The sequence below is a fragment of the Podarcis bocagei genome, assembly GCF_964188305.1.
Source record: "Podarcis bocagei genome assembly, chromosome: 6".
NCBI classification, from domain to species: domain Eukaryota; kingdom Metazoa; phylum Chordata; class Lepidosauria; order Squamata; family Lacertidae; genus Podarcis; species Podarcis bocagei.
The window spans coordinates 101,229,126-101,250,655 of NC_138130.1; the positions used below are offsets into that span (position 1 = coordinate 101,229,126).

General features: G+C 49.6%; 1 protein-coding gene across 1 annotated transcript; it reads right to left on the reverse strand.

The window, feature by feature from the left end:
* Positions 1-987: 987 nt before the first annotated feature.
* Positions 988-13,935, reverse strand: LOC308588533 (coiled-coil domain-containing protein 63-like; the record flags this gene model as incomplete). Its single annotated transcript, XM_081196945.1, has 6 exons — positions 988-1,211; positions 2,781-2,855; positions 6,093-6,310; positions 10,801-10,982; positions 11,643-11,824; positions 13,894-13,935. The coding sequence occupies 6 exons, from the start codon at positions 13,933-13,935 to the stop codon at positions 1,011-1,013; spliced, it is 900 nt and encodes a 299-aa protein (XP_081053071.1). The 3' UTR covers positions 988-1,010.
* Positions 13,936-21,530: the final 7,595 nt, after the last annotated feature.

The following is a 21,530-nucleotide window of genomic DNA, read 5'->3' on the forward strand; positions in this document are numbered from 1 at the left end:
CAATGGATTCTAGCAATGTGGGTTGTTCTTGCTCAATGGAGATTTGCAAGGATATGGCCATAGCTCAGTGGCAGAGTGCCTCCCTTGCAGACAGACGGTCCCAGGTTCAAATCCTAGTGGCATCTCCAGGGAAAGATCCTGTGCCTGAAACCCTGCAGAGGTGTTGCCAGCCCCGTGATGCTTTTTGGTGTCTGGTGTGCATCTGGGTCCATTGCAGAAGCAACCCAAGAGATGGGCCTGGTCTAGGGCGCCGTCTGGATATGGTCTGGATATAGTCTAAATATGGTCTGAAGCTCAACATCAAAAAAACGAAGATCATGGCCACTGGGACCATCACTTCCTGGCAAATAGAAGGGGAGGAAATGGAGGCAGTGAGAGATTTTACTTTCTTGGGCTCCATGATCACTACAGATGGTGACAGCAGCCACAAAATTAGAAGACGCCTGCTTCTTGGGAGAATGACAAATGACAAATCTAGACAGCATCTTAATAAGCAGAGACATCACTTTTCCAACAAAGGTCTGCATAGTTAAAGCTATGGTTTTCCCAGTAGTGATGTATGGAAGTGAGAGCTGTACCATAAAGAAGGCTGATCGCCGAAGAATTGATGCTTTTGAATTATGGTGCAGGAGGAGACTCTTGAGAGTCCCATGGACTGCAAGAAGATCAAACCTCTCCATTCTGTAGGAAATCAGCCCTGAGTGCTCACTGGAAGGACAGATCGTGAAGCTGAGGCTCCAATACTCACCTCATGAGAAGAGAAGACTCCCTGGAAAAGACCCTGATGTTGGGAAAGATGGAGAGCACAAGGAGAAGGGGACGACAGAGGACGAGGTGGTGGGACAGTGTTCTCAAAGCTACCAGCATGAGTTTGACCAAATTGCGGGAGGCAGTGGAAGACAGGAGTGCCTGGCGTACTCTGGTCCAGGGGGTCACAAAGAGTCGGACATGACTAAACGACTCAACAACAACACAACAACAACAACAACAACAACAACAACAGGGCCCCATCACTCACTGAAATACTGCATCAGGTTCTGATCTGTGATCTCCCCCGTCTCGCCCAGGTGCTCCCTGATCTGGGTGGCATCGCAGCCCGTTTCCTTGAACAGGAAGTCCACCGCCTGCTTCAGCTGGTCCAGGATCTTTCTGTTCTCTTTCAGCTTGTACTCGTACAGGTTGGCTTCCTCCGTGGTCTTCTGCAGCTTATCCTGCGGGCCAAAGGAGAGGTGGTCAGGTGAAATATACTCGGAGTCGAGAGTGGATTTCATGCTCTTTATTCAGCTAATAGCGGTGAGGAGGAATGGAAGTTCCCCCAGAATGTCTGCTTTTTATACATTATTTACACAATGGGCCCCACGTGATTGGCTAATTCCGGGATTCACCTGTAGGCCAATCAGGTTGCGGATTCACTTCCACCTGGAGCTGGATTGGGTGGCTCCTGTGTACCAATCAGACTGCTGCATTCTGGACCCTATTGTTCTAGGACCAATCAGACTGCTGCCTTTTAGATCCTATTCAACTCCGTACATAACATCAGAGCTATTGCGATACTGCCAGGGAGACAGGGGCATTAGGCAGGGCCCCAGCTGGCTCTAGCCACTGGCCGGGAGCTGGACGATCACCGGTCTCCCTTGGAACAGCATCAATCAGCGACACGAGCCTCAGATACGTTTAGAGACCCGTGCACGCTCTATCAGCGGAGTGTGTAAATCTTCTCACAGCAGAAGAGGCGGACAGAGCCATGTGTAAGCAGTATATTACAGCATTTTATTCAGCAGCAGGAACAAAGGAAAAAACATGTCTGCTTTCCTTCGTGTCCAGCAAAACAGCGGCAATACAAAAGCTATATACAAACGGAAGTTCCTAGACTGTGCTGGAAGTAAACAGGCATGTGACACACAACAGTCATGCCTGTTCCCTTTTAAGGTTGAGCTCCCGTTGTTCGGTCCCTGCTCCTGCCAACCTAGCAGTTCGAAAGCACGTTCAAGTACAAGTAGATAAATAGGTACCACTCCGGTGGGAAGGTAAACAGCGTTTCCATGCGCTGCTCTGGTTCTCCAGAAGTGGCTTAGTCATGCTGGCCACATGACCCAGAAGCTGTCTGCGGACAAACGCCGGCTCCCTCGGCCTATAGAGCGAGATGAGCATGCAACCCCAGAGTCATCCGCGACTGGACCTAACGGTTAGGGGTAAAGGTAAATGTAAAGGGACCCCTGACCATTAGGTCCAGTCATGGCTGACTCTGGGGTTGCGGCGCTCATCTTGCTTTATTGGCCGAAGGAGCCGGCATACAGCTTCCGGGTCATGTGGCCAACATGACTAAGCCGCTTCTGGAGAACCAGAGCAGCTCACGGAAACGCCGTTGACCTTCCCGCCGGAGCAGTACCTATCTATCTACTTGCACTTTGATGTGCTTTCGAACTGCTAGGTTGGCAGGAGCAGGGACCGAGCAACAGGAATTCACCCGTTGCGGGGATTCGAACCGCCGATCTTCTGATCGGCAAGTCCTAGGCTCTGTGGTTTAACCCACAGCATCACCTGCGTCCCAGACCCCCAAGAGAGTGGGGCCCTAAGCTATAGCTTGTTTGGCTTATATGTAAATCTGGCACTGTCCGTGCTGACTGACAGCAGCTCTCAACCCCTCCCATGAGATGTCACTGGGGATTGAACCCGGGACACGCTGCCTCTGAGCTATGGGACTCGAAAGTCCCAAACGTTGCAGCCTTTCCCCACAGCGACGGGACCCCCTAGGACAGCCCCACATGTGCCCCATTTACCTCCACTTCTTTCATGTTGCCGTAAACGACGTCTTCTGCCTTCTTGTGGTCTGATTTCAGCTTGCTGATTTCATTCTACAGAACACAGAAGGGCACAAAGGGGCTCAGGCAGAGAGTGGGGAACCTTTCCCTCCAAAATTGCAAGGGCCATATTTTCTCACTGGCAAGTTTCCAGGGGCCAACATGCAGCTGGTGGGCGGGGCCAGGGGCAAAAGGGGGTGGAGCAACATGCATAGCTCCTCCCTTTATCCTGTGGGTGTCGCTCCTGCTTGCTAGATTTCCAGAATTAGGGTGGAATCTAGGCACACATTTAAAAAATTGTGAAAGTGCTTTTTTAAAGAAACGTTTTGGAAAATATATTGAATTTGCCATAGCTCACCATCGCCATCTAGTGTTACATTTGTATAATGCACCTTACAACACACTTTGTCTGAAAGATCACATAAAATGTGAAAATTAATAGGTAAAGAAAAGTTGGAATTATGTGCCACCTGAGTGCAATGCTAGTCTTGAAAGAAGAAACCTTCTGTTGCCAATAGATATCCACTTAAGCACGCAGGGGCACAAAAGAGTTGGTGCCCCCTGCCTAGGCTGTATAATTATTAAGGACTGTAGGTCCATTAATTTCCATGGGTACTGAGGATCATATAGCATAGCTGGTGATTAATCAGAGTAAAATAGTTTACTCCTTTGCATGCTTATAGTTTTTATTTATTTGTTTTATTTTTTCCCTTTCCTCCTTTGCATGAATATGTATAAGCAAATGGAAATAACAAGATACAATATTTTAATGGATGGATTAATCAGAGAATTCTGTTTTTGTTCCTGTAGCTGTCGATGTTGCAGGCTCCTTTTTAGAAGGAATCTGGTACGCATTCCAGGATTCATGGGTGGGTGTTGGTGAAAGCATTTTGAGAGCGTACATCAAGTGGTTTGGTCCAACTCATAGCTGTCAACTTTTCCCTTTTCTTGCGAGGAATCCTAATCGGAATAAGGGAATTTCCCTTTAAAAAAGGGAAACGTTCACAGCTATGGTCCAACTCCCAACCAAAAGAGTAGTTGGTGGTGACAGAGAGGTTTAGCCATCTTGTAGTCCCTTCATTGGCTACATGGTGGCAGCAATGAGTCAATTGTACCTCCTGAAATGTTTCTCTCACGCACATTCTTTATTTTATTATTATCGCAACTGGTTTCTTAATCACCTCCTAAGCCACGATTTCAAGGCAATTTACACATAAAATAGTTAAAAACACTTAAAAACACACAAAAAACGACGTTTAAAACAGTGTTTCCCAAATTTAGGTCTCCAGGTGTTTTTAAGACTACAACTCCCATCATCCCTGACCTGCTTCCTAGGGATGATAGGAGTTGTAGTCCGAAAACAGCTGGCGACCCAAGTCTGGGAAACACTGGCTTAAAGCAAATAGAAAACCCTCACAGGAAGACTTGTAGACCCATTTATCCTGCTGGGAAAACCAGCTGGAACAAAAATGTACTTGATTGATTTGGGAGGGACAGTGGATGCTCAGGTTGCGAATGTGATCTGTGTGGGAGGCACGTTCGCAACCCGCAGCGCTGTGTCTGTGCATGCGCAGCTTGTGATTTGGTCTTCTGCGCATGCGCAAAGCACAATTTAGCGTCTCCAACCCCATCATTCTGCCCGGACGCCGAGGTCCAGCGCCGAGGGCCTTCTGGCGGTTCCCTCACTGCGAGAAGCAAAGCTACAGGGAACCAGGCAGAGGGCCTTCTCGGTGGTGGCACCCGCCCTGTGGAACGCCCTCACAACAGATGTCAAAGCGATAAACAACTACCTGACATTCAGAAGACATCTGAAGGCAGCCCTGTTTAGGGAAGCTTTTAATTTTTAATAGGTTATTGTATTTTAGTGTTTTGTTGGAAGCCGCCCAGAGTGGCTGGGGAAACCCAGCCAGATGGGCGGGGTACAAATAATAAATTATTATTATTATTATATATGCGCGACCGCCAAAACCCAGAAGTAACCTGTTATGGTACTTCCGGGTTTCGGCACGTCCATAACCCAAAAAAATGCAACCTGGAGCATCTGTAACCCGAGGTATGACTGTACAAGGATGGAGGCCATTTCTTAAGCAACCCGCTTCTGAGCTGCGCAGGGCCTTAGATGGCAGTACCAGCATCTTGAATGTGGCCTTGTAGCAAACCGGCAGCCGGTGGCAGACCCCCAAGCAATGTGTTACATGCTGGCGGGCATTTGACTGCCATGTTCTGCGTCAGCTGGAGCCTCCATACCATGCCAAGGGCATTGCAGCACTGTGTGGTTACCAGGGCATAAACAGCTGTGGCCAAGCTATTTCAATCCAGGAGCCACCGGGAGCAATGGCTCCCGGTGGGGTACAGGATCAGGTTTAAGGTACAGGATCAGGTTTAAGGTGCTGGTTTTAACCTTTAAAGCCCTATACGGGTTAGGACCCTCGTACCTACGGGACCGCCTCTCCTGGTATGTCCCACAGAGGAACTTACGGTCTTCAAATAAAAATATCCTGAAGGTCCCAGGCCACAGAGACGTTAGGCTGGCCTCAACCAGAGCCAGGGCTTTTTCGGCTGTGGCTCCAATCTGGTGGAATGCTCTGTCACAAGGGACTAGGGCCCTGTGGGACTTGACATCTTTCCGCAGGGCCTGCAACACAGAGCTGTTCCACCAGGCCTTTGGCCAGGGCACAGCCTGACCCCCTCCTTTGGCAATATTCACAGAACTTTAGCCTAATGGTTGCCATCAATTTGAGTTGAATTAATTTTATAATGAAATGATTTTAGTAAAGGTAAAGGTACCCCTGCCCGTACGGGCCAGTCGTGACCGACTCTGGGGTTGCGCGCTCATCTCGCTTAAGAGGCCGGGGGCCAGCGCTGTCCGGAGACACTTCCGGGTCACGTGGCCAGCGTGACCAAGCTGCTCTGGCGAGCCAGCACCAGAGCAGCACACGGAAACGCCGTTTACCTTCCCGCTATAAAGCGGTCCCTATTTATCTACTGGCACTTAAGAGTGCTTTCGAACTGCTAGGTGGGCAGGAGCTGGGACCGAACGATTTTAGAATGCTGTACTATTTTATTGTTGTTAGCCGCCCTGAGCCCGGCTTCGGCTGGGGAGGGCGGGATATAAATAAAAATTATTATTATTATTATTATTATTATTATTATTATTATTATTATTATTATTATTACTGCTCAATCAAAACACAGCCCACTTGCAGCAGGATCAGCAGTCCAGAGCCCAGCCTGGGCCAGAGGACCAGGGGCCAGTGAGGGGCGTAGGAGGGGGAAGGGCAGAGAGGAGTCCTGGGTGTCTTCAATCCTTTTCTGCAGCCTCTCATTGTCATTGTTCAGTTCGGTGAGATAGCTGAAGCAGGCAAAGTTCTTCTCCTCCTTCTCAATGAACTCTTCCACCAGCAGGTCAATGTCCCCATTTTCCGTCAGCTTCAGCAGTCGCATGTAGGCAACCTCGTAACTCTCAAAGCTCTCCCCCTTGGTCTTGGCTCGCTTCTTGGCCTTGAGAGCTGGAAGGGATTCAAGGGGGAGGGTTCATAAAATTGTTTCTTGCCACCTCAGTCTCCGAGGGGTGCAAGGCTCCAGGGGGTTCCAGGCGCTTACCCAGGGTTCTGTCAGAAGTCCAGGTTCCCAGGTTGATAACACAGTAAGCGTAGATAATTAAAAAGGTGGATTTATTGCCAAGACAAACAGATAACTCCGGACGGCTCTAACAAAGCCTCCAGCATCATTACTCAAGATGACCCTCCTGAAGATTCCTTCCAGGATCTACAGAAGATATTGAACTTACCACTCTCACGTCTCTTGTTTTGCTTCCTGTCTAGCAGCCCTCCCATTCACCGACTCTTTGGACTGAGTGGATCAGCTCCACCCTCTCCCTGGTCTGAGAGGCTGTCTCTGAATATATTCTCCCCTATATGTGCTTCCTGCGAGCTCTGGCCGTGTTCTAGCCTGCTCTCAGCTACTGCCTTATCACCCATCAAGGTCAGGAAGAGCAGCAGTCTGCAGCGGCCGGCTCTCCCCTGCCTAACATCTAAGTCTCCCTGTTCCTGGCTGCTTTCTGCAGTTGGCTGCAAACCTTCACTGGGAGCTGGCTCATTCCTGACAGGTTTGTGTTTCCTTGCAGAATGTGGGGCAGCAGAGACTATGGTTTATTTACACGTATATACAACCTGAGCCTAAGATAGAGGGGTTCATAGCATTAACACCCCAAGAAGGTATTGCTTCTCCCATAGCCACAGCCCTGGATTTAAACAGAAATCAAGCATGGCTCTCACTGTCTGGCTTCTGCCTTTTCGGGCTCAGATCACACACACTCTTTGTCTTGGTCTTTCTCACCACCAGCCAGGTGAAGGAGGGGACCCACCCATTTGCCCTCCGGCACAAAGCTACTTCCTTCGTTATACAAAGGACCATACTTAGGTGGTTCTTGTGCACTTTGCCTGGGTAATTCAACAGCGGAATCCTCCATTTGATTTTTGACCCTTGTTGGATCCGGGATCCCAAGAATTGCAAGAGACTCGGGCATCAAGCTGGTTAACTCACTCCCACTGACTCACAACACTCATGAAAAAACATCACTGCAGGATCACATTCACCCGGTGCTATACCAGCTGCACTGACTCCTAGTGGAGTACAGGATCAGGTTTAAGGTGCTGGTTTTAACCTTTAAAGCCCTATATGGCCTAGGACCCTCGTACCTACGGGATGGCCTCTCCTGGTATGTCCCACGGAGGACTTTACAGTCTTCAAACAAAAACATCTTGGAGGTCCTGGGCCACAGGGAGGTTAGGCTGGCCTCAACCAGAGCCAGGGCTTTTTTGGCCATGGCCCCAATCTGATGGAACGCTCTGTCATGTCACAAGAGACTAGGGCCCTGCGGGACTTGACATCTTTCCACAGGGCCTGCAGGACAGAGCTGTTCCACCAGGCCTTTGGCCAAGGCACAGCCTGACCCCCTCCTTTGGTAATTCTTCACAGAACTCTAGCCCAATGGTTGCCATCAATTTGATTTGAACTGATTTTATAATGAATTGATTTTAGAATGCTGTATTATTTTACTGTTGTTGGCCGCTCTAAGCCCAGCTTTGGCTGGGGAGGGCGGGATATACTGTATTTTTTGCTCTATAAGACTCACTTTTTCCCTCCTAAAAAGTAAAGGGAATGTGTGTGCGCCTTATATAGCGAGTGCAGGCTGCAGAGCTATCCCAGAAGCCAGAACAGCAAGAGGGATTGCTGCTTTCACTGTGCAGCGATCCCTCTTGCTATTCTGGCTTCTGAGATTCAGAATATTTTTTTCCTTGTTTTCCTCCTCCAAAAACTAGGTGCGTCTTGTGGTCTGGTGTGTCTTATAGAGCAAAAAATACGGTAAATAAAATTTTATTATTATTATTATTATCAATTGCTCAACCCACTAAAGGCAGCAATTAAAGAGCTAAAATTTAAAGTCACGGAAGCTGTAGTGTCAAGCAACCAAACAGGCCGGGATATGAGCCAGTTTCATGACTGCACCATGACTGAATACCGCCCACAGGATCCATCCTCTTGCTTTCAGCAGCCAGTGTGTTCTGCTTCACACATTCAGCAGCCCAAAGGCTGAGCAACTGGCTAAAATTTACAAAGCAGACCCTAACAGCAGGAACTTTTAAATCTATTCTTTTCATAAATACAGGAGCGTCTTCAGCAAGCCTTTAAATCATAACTTTAAAGCATGAATTCAAAGCATATTGTTGTAAGAATTCTAAAGTCCCTAATATAAAACAAATGTTTAGAAATGTACAAGGCAAGCACATACACAAGTATATAAACCACATGTCTGAAATAGCACAGGAGAGCAGTCCTGAAGCCATTTTGACTCTCCCAAATTGACCTCAATATATTTATTTGCAAGGAGGAAGGAAATGGGGAAAACCTTCCCTTTGTTTTTTTGCCTACAAATCTTGTCTGAAAGACGTATTTGTGTATGAATAAGGTGAGCCCATGACCTGGATTCAGGAACTAAAAGTACCGTATTTTTCGCCCCATAAGACGCACCGGCCCATAAGACGCACCTAGATTTTAGGGGGGGAAATGAAGGAAAAATTTTTTATTTCCCCCCCAGGTGCGCTGCGCTACACCAGGAGCTTGGGGCGTGCGGAGCTCAGCGCGCCCCAAGCTTCTGCGTGCCGGCAAGGTCTCCGCTAGCGTGGGAGAGCCGGCGCCTCTCCCAGGGCTAGCGGACCCCTGCGCTAATCCAGAAGCTTGGGGCGTGCTGAGGTCAGCGCGCCCCAAGCTTCTGCATGCCGGCAAGCAGTCCGCTGCCGCCCCAAGCCTTGCGCACCCGGCGGGACCTCCTGCCGGGTGCGGGAGGCTTGGGGCGGCAGCGGACTGCTTGCCGGCATGCAGAAGCTTGGGGCGCGCTGACCTCAGCACGCCCCAAGCTTCTAGGTGCGCGCAAGCAGTCCGCTGCCGCCCCAAGCCTTGCGCACCCGGCGGGACCTCCTGCCGGGTGCGGGAGGCTTGGGGCGGCAGCGGACTGCTTGCCGGCATGCAGAAGCTTGGGGCGCGCTGACCTCAGCACGCCCCAAGCTTCTAGGTGCGCGCAAGCAGTCCGCTGCCGCCCCAAGCCTTGCGCACCCTGCCTTCAGGGCGCCCGACGCTCCGAGAAGCAGGCTGCTATCCGCAGCCTAGGCAACCCTGTGGGACCTCCCACAGGGCTGCCTGGGCTGCGGAATGGTTCCCGAAGCGTCGGGCGCTCTGCCTTCAGGGCGCTCGACGCTGCGAGAAGCAGGCTGCTATCCGCAGCCTAGGCAGCCCTGTGGGACCTCCCACAGGGCTGCCTGGGCTGCGGAATGGTTCCCGAAGCGTTGGGCGCTCTGCCTTCAGGGCACTCGACGCTGCGAGAAGCAGGCTGCTATCCGCAGCCTAGGCAGCCCTGTGGGACCTCCCACAGGGCTGCCTGGGCTGCGGAATGGTTCCCGAAGCGTCGGGCGCTCTGCCTTCAGGGCGCTCGACGCTGCGAGAAGCAGGCTGCTATCCGCAGCCTAGGTAGCCCTGTGGGACCTCCCACAGGGCTGCCTGGGCTGCGGAATGGTTCCCGAAGCGTCGGGCGCTCTGCCTTCAGGGCGCTCGACGCTGCGAGAAGCAGGCTGCTATCCGCAGCCTAGGCAGCCCTGTGGGACCTCCCACAGGGCTGCCTGGGCTGCGGAATGGTTCCCGAAGCGTCGGGCGCTCTGCCTTCAGGGCGCTCGACGCTGCGAGAAGCAGGCTGCTATCCGCAGCCTAGGCAGCCCTGTGGGACCTCCCACAGGGCTGCCTGGGCTGCGGAATGGTTCCCGAAGCGTCGGGCGCTCTGCCTTCAGGGCGCTCGACGCTGCGAGAAGCAGGCTGCTATCCGCAGCCTAGGCAACCCTGTGTGACCTCCCACAGGGCTGCCTGGGCGGCGGATATCTTCCTGAAGCCTGGAGAGCGAGAGGGGTCGGTGCGCACCGACCCCTCTCGCTCTTCAAGCTTCAGCGAAAGCCTGCATTCGCCCCATAAGACGCACCCAGATTTTCCCTTCATTTTTGGAGGGGAAAAAGTGCGTCTTATGGGGCGAAAAATACGGTATTAACCATCACAAAAGACTGGCCAGGCTGCCCTGGTAAAGCAATCAGTGACCATTAACAGGTATCCTGGCAAACAGGATTTCTGTTGTAGACCGCCTCCTTCTGTGATGTATGTATCATGTTTTTTGGGGTGGTCTTGAGCTACAGGGTGGGCAATTCCAAAAGTCTATAGAAGGGCTTGTGCACCATTGTTCTGGGTTCCTGATCCCTCCTGCGTGTGGTGAGTGAGGACCCTGTTGCAACAGATCGATAAAGATCAGGCTTACTAGCTGCTTTGCTTCTCAGTATTCTCTGGTTGGCCTCTGTTATTTTCTCCTACCGATAGGGAACCTACAAAAGGACTCTATATGGGCTCTTGGATTCCCCATAAGGGGGGAAAAGGGCAGATTTTTGTTTACAACAATGCGTGGTACCTTCTTCCTTTTTAGCTTGCTCCTCAAATTCCGAGCGGTCCACTAGCTTGGTGAGCATGAAAGCCTTCAGCTTGGTTTCGTGGTTGTAGATCCGCTCCAGCTCCCGAAACTCAACGTTGAACTGCGCAATGTCCTTGCAGCGCCGCTCCTTCATCGCAGAGATCCTGGCAAGGGCCTCCACCCTAGAAGCGGGCAGAAGTGGTGGTGACGGGCAAATCATAGAATCACAGTTGGAAAGGGGTCCCCAAAGGTCCTCTAGTCCAACCCCTGCAATGCATGAAAATGCATGTTCAGAAATAGGACAGAAACACAGGGATGCTGCCTTTAACAGTCACACTACTGACCCACCAGGTTCAGTGTTGTCTACATTGACTGGTTTTTGAATTATGGTGCTAGAGGAGACTCTTGAGAGTCCCATGGACTGCAAGAAGATCAGACATCTCCATTCTGAAGGGAATCAGCCCTGAGTGCTCACTGAAAGGACAGATCCTGAAGCTGAGGCTCCAAAACTTTGGCCACCTCATGAGAGGAGAAGACTCTCTGGAAAAGACCCTGATGTTGGGAGAGTTGGAGGGCACAAGGAGAAGGGGAAGACAGAGGACGAGATGGTGGGACAGTGTTGTCGAAGCTACCAGCATGAGTTTGACCAAAGTGTGGGAGGCAGTGGAAGACAGGAGTGCCTGGCGTGCTCTGGTCCAGGGGGTCACGAAGAGTCGGACACGACTAAGCCACTAAACAACAACAACGACTGGTAGCATCTCTACGGGGTTTCGGGTGGGGGGCGGGGCAGATCCCAGGATTTGAACCTGGCGGGATTTGAACCTGGGACCAGCTGCTCTCACCTTTGCTCGTAGGCTTGCGTCGATTGCACAATAGACAAGTCCATCGTCTTCCTCTGTTGCTCTAGCTGTTTGTGAAGCCGGGAGTAGATGGAATCGAAGACAGACTTCTGGCACTGGAGGTTCTCTATCTCCTCACGGAGTTTGGCATTGGTGATCATGATGGTGTCAAAATAAACCGTGAGCTGGAAAGAGCAAAATGAGGAAGGGGTTGAATCCTGACAAGACAGAAATACTGTTTTGGGGGGACGGGGCGGGTGGGTATGGAGGACTCCCTGGTCCTGAATGGGGTAACAGTGCCCCTGAAGGACCAGGTGCGCAGCCTGGAAGTCATTCTGGACTCACAGCTGTCCATGGAGGCACAGGTCAATTCTGTGTCCATGGTATCTGTTTATCAGCTCCATCTGGTACACAGGCTAAGACTCTACCTGCCCGCAGACTGTCTCGCCAGAGTGGTGCATGCTCTGGTTATCTCTCGCTTGGACTACTGCAATGTGCTCTTTGTGGGGCTACTTTTGAAGGTGACCCGAAAACTACCACTAATCCAGGATGCGGCAGCTAGACTGGTGACTGGGAGCGGCTGCCGAGACCACATAACACCGGTCTTGAAAGACCTACACTGGCTCCCAATACGTTTCCGAGCACAATTCAAAGTGTTGGTGCTCACCTTTAAAGCCCTAAACGGCCTCGGTCCAGTAAACCTGAAGGAGCATCTCCACCCCCATCATTCTGCCCGGACACTGAGGTCCAGCTCCGAGGGCCTTCTGGCAGTTCCCTCATTGCAAGAAGCCAAGTTACAGGGAACCAGGCAGAGGGCCTTCTCGGTAGTGGCACCCGCCCTGTGGAACGCCCTCCCATCAGATGTCAAAGAGAGAAATAACTACCAAACTTTTAGAAGACATCTGAAGGCAGCCTTGTTTAGGGAAGCTTTTAATGTTTAATAGGTTATTGTATTTTAGTGTTTTGTTGGAAGCCGCCCAGAGTGGCTGGGGAAACCCAGCCAGATGGGTGGGGTATAAATAATAATGATTTATTATTATTATTATTATTATTATTATTATTATTATTATTATTATTACTGTCCTAAACTGCAAAACCTTCTTCCTGCAAAGAGGTGCTGAACCACCTCGGCATTAGTCTGTGCCATCTAGAGGAATAGTCATGATTTTAGATCGGGTGTTGTTTTTTAATAGGTTTCCTTTGGCTGGAATTCGAGGGCACATCCCAGGAAGATGTGGAGCAGAGGTAGCGAGAGGTGTGACCTGCAGAGAGGGAATGTGGCTTGGGGTGAGACATGAGGGCCAGAGAGGACCCTAGAGGGCCACATTTGGCCCCTGGTCTGAGGTCCCCCACCTCTCCCACCCAGTTTTTCTCTCCACTCCCAGCATCCTGTGCCACTGAGATCTTTTGGGGATATTGTGCAACATTTTCTCCTCCTTGGGATTCCCCCCCCCCAAAAAAAAATAATTGGGTCCTTCTACAAAACGTGGGGTCCCTGCAAGTCTGCTGGTCGTTCTCTCATGTGTGTGTGATGGCCTGGGATTCGGATTCGGAGGCTGAACCTGAGGGATCCCAGCCTGCACAGGATTCCCCGCCTCCAGAACCAGCTGAACTGGGGCTGGGGCCTGAGCCTGAAGGGTCCTCACCTGTGCTGGATCCTCAGGTGCAGGCACCAGCTGAGTCTGCTCTGGCTCCTGAGGTGATGGAGGACCCATTGCCTGCAGGTGCTCCACTCTCAGCCCCGTCAGAGGAAGGTGAGGTTGCCTCTGGGTCCGGTCACCCTCCAGCCTCTCCTGAGCTGCAGAGGCTCAGGGCAGAGAGGCGGAGGGAACTAAGTTCCCGCAGGAGGAGTGCTCGCCTCCAGGCCAGGAGAGGCAAGTCACCTGAGGATCGGGGTTGCTCTACGCCTCAGAGCAGATAAAAGCCGGCCAGCCCCAGTCCCAAGTTGCGGGTGCAACATTGTTGGTTGCTAGTTCCTGCCTGAACCCTGTCCTGCTTACCTGCCTGAGCTCCTGATCCGCCCTGGCTCCCTGCTTGCAAGCCTGTTCCTGACTTCACCTGACTTCCTGCCCTGCACCCAGCTTCAGCTACTACAGACTGTCTCCAGGTTGCACGGACTTGGACCTCGCCTCTCGGGTAACCCATGGGACCAGCACAGTACCAGATGGAGCTGATAAACAGCTGCCCTGGACACAGAATGGACCTGCGCCTCCATGGACAGCTGTAAGTCAAGAATGACTCCCAGGATGCGCACCTGGTCCTTCAGGAGAGAACTCAGATTGACAGATCCCTTCATCCCTAACTGGATGACATGTTGCTCACCCTCTGTTCTTTGCTAAAGTCTTTACTAAAACTGAAATTGCCCTGAGCAAGGTGGAGGCAAGAGTTGGCAGCCGGTGCTTCTCATCGCCCCACTGTTATGTACTGAGTTGAATAGGATCCAAACTGCAGCAGTCTGATTGGTCCTAGAACAATAGGATCCAAAATGCAGCAGTCTGATTGGTCCTAGAACAATGCAGCAGTATGATTGGTCGGCAGGAGCCACCCAATCCAGCTCCAGATAGAAGTGAATCCACAACCTGATTGGCTTACAGTAGAATTCCGGAATTAGCCAATCACGTGCAGCCCATTGTGTAAATAATGTATATAAAGCAGATACTTTGAGGGGACTTTCATTCCCTCCTCACCACTATGAGCTGAATAAAGAGCATGAAATCCACTCTCGACTTTTGAGTATATTCCACCCACGCAGACCTGTCCATCACTCAGGACAAATGTCCCATTTGTTCAGTTTTGTAACTGGCCTTGGCCAGAAAGAGTGTTCACTTTGGAGACAGGGCTTTCTGTTCCTTACCAATGCCCAGGGAAGATAGAATTCTGGAGCGGCCGGGTGTGTGTGTGTGTGGAGCAGAACAAAGAGCCTTTTATGGCACTTAAAAAAACCCCAAGCCAAACGAGCAAATTTATTGTGGCAAGAGCTTTTGTAGGCTCCCTTCGTCAGCTGTGTGAAAGCTTGCGCCATAATAAATCTATTCCGCAAGACTCTTTGTGTTTGTTTTCCTTGCTGCAAGAGACTCAAATGGCAAGAGGATTCCAGAGGAAGGACTTTTCCTGTGTGCGGGTCACACAAATCTACCGACATTGCTTGAGTTCTCAGCCTCTGACTGCTGCACATTTTGATAACTGTGTGAAGTGAATCTCGCCGTCCTTTCCCCTTGGACACTGGGAATATAGACACACACACACACAATCTACCTGGACAAAAGAAGACTGAGAGGTGATATGATAACCGTATTCAAATATCTGAAGGGCTGTCCTATGGAAGATGGAGCGAGCTTGTTTTCCGCTGCAGGGAGGACCCAAATCAGTAGGTTCAGATTGCAGAATAGAAGATTCCAGCTAAACATTTGAAAGAACCTTCTGATGGGAATAGCTGTTCCACAGTGGAATAGATTACCTTAGAAGGTGCTGGGCTCTCCAACAACTGATTGGCCTGCAGGAAAAGACCAATCAGGCTCCAGGAGGAAGTTAATCAGCCTATTAGGCTGGTAGGATCATAGAATGCAACAACTGATTGGCCTTCAGGACAAGACCAATCAGGCTCCAGGAGGGAAGCAGAATCAGCCAATCAGACGGGACTCAGTGTAAATAATGTATATAAAAGCCTGAGGTTTGGGGGGCAATTCAATCACTGTTTTTCAAGATGCAATAAAGAGCATGAAATCACTACAGGACTCCGAGTATATTTCAGCTCCGGAGCAAAATCCCATGAAAGAAAAAGCCCTTCCCAGAACCTCAGTTTCTCTAGACCCTTTGCTTGAAGTTAGTTCTCCTTGCCTTCCTTCTTCCTGCCACTGTGGTCTTGGCTTCCCTGACCCAGCCAAACACAAAAACATCCATTGTTATGCAAGGAGGCTTACGGAAAGCCAGCCAGGGTTGAGTGGGAAAGGATTTGAAGGTGAGGTCACTTCTTAAATGGCTGATTTGTCTTTCGGAGAGAAGGGTTCGTTTCTGAGGTCACGTCTTCTTCAGCAAGTTTAGCAAATGCCTTCTCTCTGAACTGTACTCTGATTTGATAACATCTCAACGGCGGTTCCCAGCCTGTCCTCCTTCCCAGAAAAGAGATGGATCTTTCCCAGTACTCTGGCGCAACCTCATCCAGGACCATGGAGCGGGACCACTAACCACAGAGGGAGGGCAAAGGAAGGCAGTTGGGCTTTTCTACCTTCTCATTGTTGCATTATCCTAGCGAAAACCTGCCAGGGACAAGTCTCCACTTTCGTGGAGCTCGGAAGGTCTGGGCCTGGTCAGTGTGTGGATGGGGGCAAAGAGCGGGTGGAATGGAGTAGCCTGTAAAAGGGCAGGGCTGGCTGGAAGCTGGAACAGGAGGACTCTATGGATTTACAAAGGCATCATTTTCTTCTGCTCTCTGCTCGGTGTAGCCAGCAGTGCTTCCGTTCCGCAGTTCACCCTCCACCAAAAACGATGCCATTTTTATTGCTGCTTGCTGCGGCAAAACTATGTAACCTACATAATTTGCGTAATTAAGCATGTGAGATATGTTGTCATCCTGTTATTCATTTCAACGAGAAGGACAAGCAGTGCACAACAAGAGACTGCTGGATTCAGGCCAGTGGCCTGTCAAATCCTGTTCCCACAGTGGCTAACCATCATCATCATCATCATCATCATCATCATCATTTATTTGGCCAAGGCACAGTCTGACCCCCTCTCTCCTTCTGTAATCCTCATAGAACTCTAGCCCTATGGTTGCCATTGAATTTATTCTGAATTTATTTTAGAATGTATTTAATTGACTATAATTTTATGTACACTGTGCTATTTTCACTATTTTCACTATAATAATAATAATATTAGTAGTAGTAGTAGTAGTAGTAGTAGTAGTATACCCTGCCTATCTGGCTGGGCTTCCCTAGCCACCCTGGACGGATCCCAACAGAAATGATAATAATAATAAAGCAATAAAGCATCAAACATTAAAAACATCCCTAAACAGGGCTGCCTTCAGATGTCTTCTAAAAGTCAGATAGTTGTTTATTTCCTTGACATCTGATGGGAGGGCGTTCCACAGGGCGGGCGCCACCACCGAGAAGTCCCTCTACCTGGTTCTCTGTAACCTCACTTCTCGCAGGGAGGGAACCGCCAGAAGGCCCTTGGAACTGGACCTCAGTGTCCGGGCAGAACGATGGGCTGAGGCCATTTAGGGCTTTGAAGGTCAGCACCAACACTTTGAATTGTGCTCGGAAATGTACTGGGAGCCAATGTAGGTCTTTCAGGACCTACAGGTCTTGGTGACCACTTCCAATCACCAGTCTAGCTGCTGCATTCTGGATTAGAAGCCTCCAGTATACCTGAAGGAGCGTCTCCACCCCCATCGTTCTATCCGGACACTGAGGTCCAACTCTGAGGGCCTTCTGGCAGTTCCCTCACTGTGAGAAGCCAAGTTACAGGGAACCAGGCAGAGGGCCTTCTTGGTGGTGGCACCCGCCCTGTGGAACGCCCTTCCACCAGATGTCAAAGAGAAGAACAACTACCAGACTTTTAGAAGACATCTGAAGGCAGCCCTCTTTAGGAAACTTTTAATGTTTAACAAACTACTGTATTTTAATACTTTGTTGGAAGCCGCCCAGAGTGGCTGGGGAGGCCCAGCCAAATGGGTGGGGTATAAGTAATGAATTATTATTATTATTATTATTATTATTATTATTATTATTATTATTATTATTATTATTATTATTGTGTGTTCTTGTCTCGTGAACCTTGGTTTGCTTTAACCATGCCTTGGCATAATGTGAACCATTCCTTAACCCAAGTGCAATACTTTACATTTCTCCCTGTTAAAATTCATCTTGTTTGTTACTGGGCAAAAACAAACAAGATGAATTTTAACAGGGAGAAATGTAAAGTATTGCACTTGGGCAAAAAAAATGAGAGGCACAAATACAAGATGGGGGACACCTGGCTTGAGAGCAGTACATGTGAAAAGGATCTAGGAGTTTTGGTTGACCACAAACTTGACATGAGCCAACAGTGTGACGCGGCAGCTAAAAAAGCCAATACAATTCTGGGCTGCATCAATAGGAGTATAGCATCTAGATCAAGGGATGTAATAGTGCCACTGTATTCTGCTCTGGTCAGACCTCACCTGGAGTACTGTGTCCAGTTCTGGACACCACAGTTCAAGAAGGACACTGACAAACTGGAACGTGTCCAGAGGAGAGCAACCAAAATGGTCAAAGGCCTGGAAACGATGCCTTATGAGGAACGGCTAAGGGAGCTGGGCATGTTTAGCCTGGAGAAGAGGAGGCTAAGGGGTGATATGATAGCCATGTTCAAAGATATAAAAGGATGTCACATAGAGGAGGGAGAAAGGTTGTTTTCTGCTGCTCCAGAGAAGCGGACACGGAGCAATGGATCCAAAGTACAAGAAAGAAGATTCCACCTAAACATGAGGAAGAACTTCCTGACAGTAAGAGCTGTTTGACAGTGGAATTTGCTGCCGAGGAGTGTGGTGGAGTCTCCTACTTTGGAGGTCTTTAAGCAGAGGCTTGACAACCATATGTCAGGAGTGCTCTGATGGTGTTTCCTGCTTGGCAGGGGGTTGGACTCGATGGCCCTTGTGGTCTCTTCCAACTCTATGATTCTATGATTCTATGATTCTATGATTCAACCATGGTTTGCTTGGCCAACCCACACCAGATGCTACTCAAACTGCAAGGACAAGAGCGTATGAAAACAGAGCTGCTGGATCCGGGCGATGTCCCATCTCCTCCAGCATCCTCACAGAGGCCAAGCAGATTCCTGTGGGAGACCAGGAACTGGATCTGTGCACATGATCCCTCTCTCCTTCTGCTCTTTCTAGCGACTGGCCTTCAGAAGCATTGCTGATTCCAACTGTGGAGGCAGAGAAGAGCCATTATGGCAAGAATTATGGACTGACAGATATGCATAGTTAGAGAGGAAGCTATTCCCTGAAATCCTGCCTCTTGCAGTCTGATAAACAACGTCTCCTTCAGATAACAAGGGCCTTTCTGGAGAAGGCCCTTTTCAAAAGCGGACTGCTCAACGACATTATTTTATATAACAACAATAACAGAATATTTCTGATACCCCATCCAATCTGGGCAGCTTCCAACAAAATACAAAGGGACAAAACAAAACATCAAACACAAAGAGCTTCCCAAAACAGGGCTGCCTTCTAAAAGTCAGATAGTTGTTTATTTCCTTGACATCTGAAGGGAGGACGTTCAACAGGAAGGGCTCCACTGCCGAGAAGGCCCTCTGCCTGGTTCCCATGTAAGCTCCCTTCTCACAGGGAGGGAAGGCCCTTGGACCTCAGGGTCTGGGCTGAATGATGGGGGTAGAGATGCTCCTTCAGGTCTACTGGGCCGAGGCTATTACAGTGGTACCGCGGGTTACATACGCTTCAGGTTACATACACTTCAGGTTACATACGCTTCAGGTTACAGACTCCGCTAACCCAGAAATAGTACCTCGGGTTAAGAACTTTGCTTCAGGATGAGAACAGAAATTGTGCAGCGGCGGCGCGGCAGCAGCAGGAGGCCCCATTAGCTAAAGTGGTTCTTATGTACTGAAGTTCTCCCCCTGGGCCAGCAGGGGGATACTGTAGATAGTTATGCAAATGAAGGATCGAAAGTGACATTCAGTGATTGGATAGTTTTAGAAAGATGCTACAGTAACGTTGTACTGGAGCTCTATATAAGCAGGCTGGCTGAGCCCTTCAGTTCAGTTCTGTTCTGGCCTCTGAATAAAGAAGAGCTGTTTGAAGAATCGCTATGTCGTCTGATATGTTCACCCACAACTTAACAGTGGTGCTTCAAGTTAAGAACAGTTTCAGGTTAAGAACAGACCTCTGGAACGAATTAAGTACTTAACCTGAGGTGCCACTGTATGGCTTTAAAGATCAGCAGCAACACCAGAGTGCCTTCCATCAGCTTCGGTTGGTGGCCCAGCTACGCCCCTGTCTGAACAGGGATAGCCTAGCTACTGTTGTCTATGCTCCGTTAACCTCAAGGTTAGATTACTGCAATGCGTTCTACGTAGGGCTGCCTCTGAAGACGGTTCGGAAACTTCATCTAGTGCAGAATTCAGTGGCCAGGTTGCTCACCGGAGTAAGACTTATTTGAGCACATTACACTGATCCTGGTCCGACTGCACTGGCTACTGATTAGTTTCCGGGCCCAGTTCAGAGTGCTGTTTTTGACCCATAAAGCCTTAAACGGCTCAGGACCGCAATACCTCAAAGACCGCTTCTTCCCATATGAACCTACCCGGATCCTGAGATCATCTTCTGAGGTCCTCCTTCATGTTTCTCCTCCTTGAGAGGTCCGGAGGGTGGCAACGCTTTGAACTGGTCTCAGAAACGTACTGGGAGCCGATGTAGGTCTTTGTTATATATGTCAAATAATGTATATACAGTGGTACCTCGGGTTAAGTACTTAATTTGTTCTGGAGGTCCGTACTTAACCTGAAACTGTTCTTAACTTGAAGCACCACTTTAGCTAATGGGGCCTCCCTCTGCCACCGCACCGCCAGAGTACGATTTCTGTTCTCATCCTGAAGCAAAGTTCTTAACCCGAGGTACTATTTCTGGGTTAGCGGAGTCTGTAACCTGAAGCGTATGTAATCCGAGGTACCACTGTACAGTCATACCTCATGTTACGGACGCTTCAGGTTACGTGTTTTCAGGTTACGGCCCGCAGGAAAACCGGAAGTACCGGAACGGGTTTCGCCGCTCGTGCATGTGCAGAAACGCTATATCATGCTTTGCGCATGCGCAGAAGCGCGCCGGCGCCTGGGCAAACATGTCGCTTCAGGATGTGAATGTTGCGGGTTGCGGACGTGCCTTCGTCACGGATTAAGTCTGCAACCCGAAGTTCCACTGTACTGCTAGATTGATAAAAACATACAAACCTCAATGTGGTTTAAGGAAATAATAAGTCAATGAGATCAGCTATTTAAAACGTTCAGAAAATGATTAAAATCAATGATAAGCTGAAAAGCCGATTAAAGCACATGCCAGCATTCTGCATGTCTGGAGACGCTTGCCTGAATGAAAATGCTTTTAGCGGAAACTGGAAAGAGTACAGCAAAAGTGCTTGCCTGATCTCAATAGGCGGGGAGTTCCAAAGTGCGCCTGCTGCCACACTAAGAGAGCCATTTCTTACAAATGTGGAATGGGTATCAGGTGGCGTCTGTAACAGGGCCATTACCGAGGATAGTCCTTTACTGAATGTGTGTTCTCTGTTTGTAGGATGGTTGTTATGTACTGAGTTGAATAGGCTCCAAAATGCAGTAGTCTGATTGGTCTTAGAACAATAGGATCCAGAATGCAGCAGTCTGATTGGTCCTAGAACAGTAGGATCCAGAATGCAGCAGTCTGATTGGTCCTAGAACAGTAGGATCCAGAATGCAGCAGTCTGATTGGTCCTAGAACAATAGGATCCAGAATGCAGCAGTCTGATTGGTCCTAGAACAATAGGATCCAGAATGCAGCAATCTGATTGGTCTACAGGAGCCACCCAATCCAGCTCCAGGTGGAAGTGAATCTGCAACCTGATTGGCCTACAGGAGAATCCTGAAATTAGCCAATCATGTGGGGCCCATTGTGTAATTAATGTATATAAAGCAGACATTCTGGGGGAACTTCCATTCCTCCTCACCACTATGAGCTGAATAAAGAGCTCTGAGTATATTCCACTCTCGACTCTATTTCAATGGTCCAGTCCAAGTCTGGTTTGGAGACGAAGAAGCCCAGGAACAGAGAGCAGGGAGACTGTAAGTTGCCCATCAGCAGTGAGAAAAGTCCTATGAAAGTAGGAAAACAAAAGCAAAAAGCAGTAGAGCAGA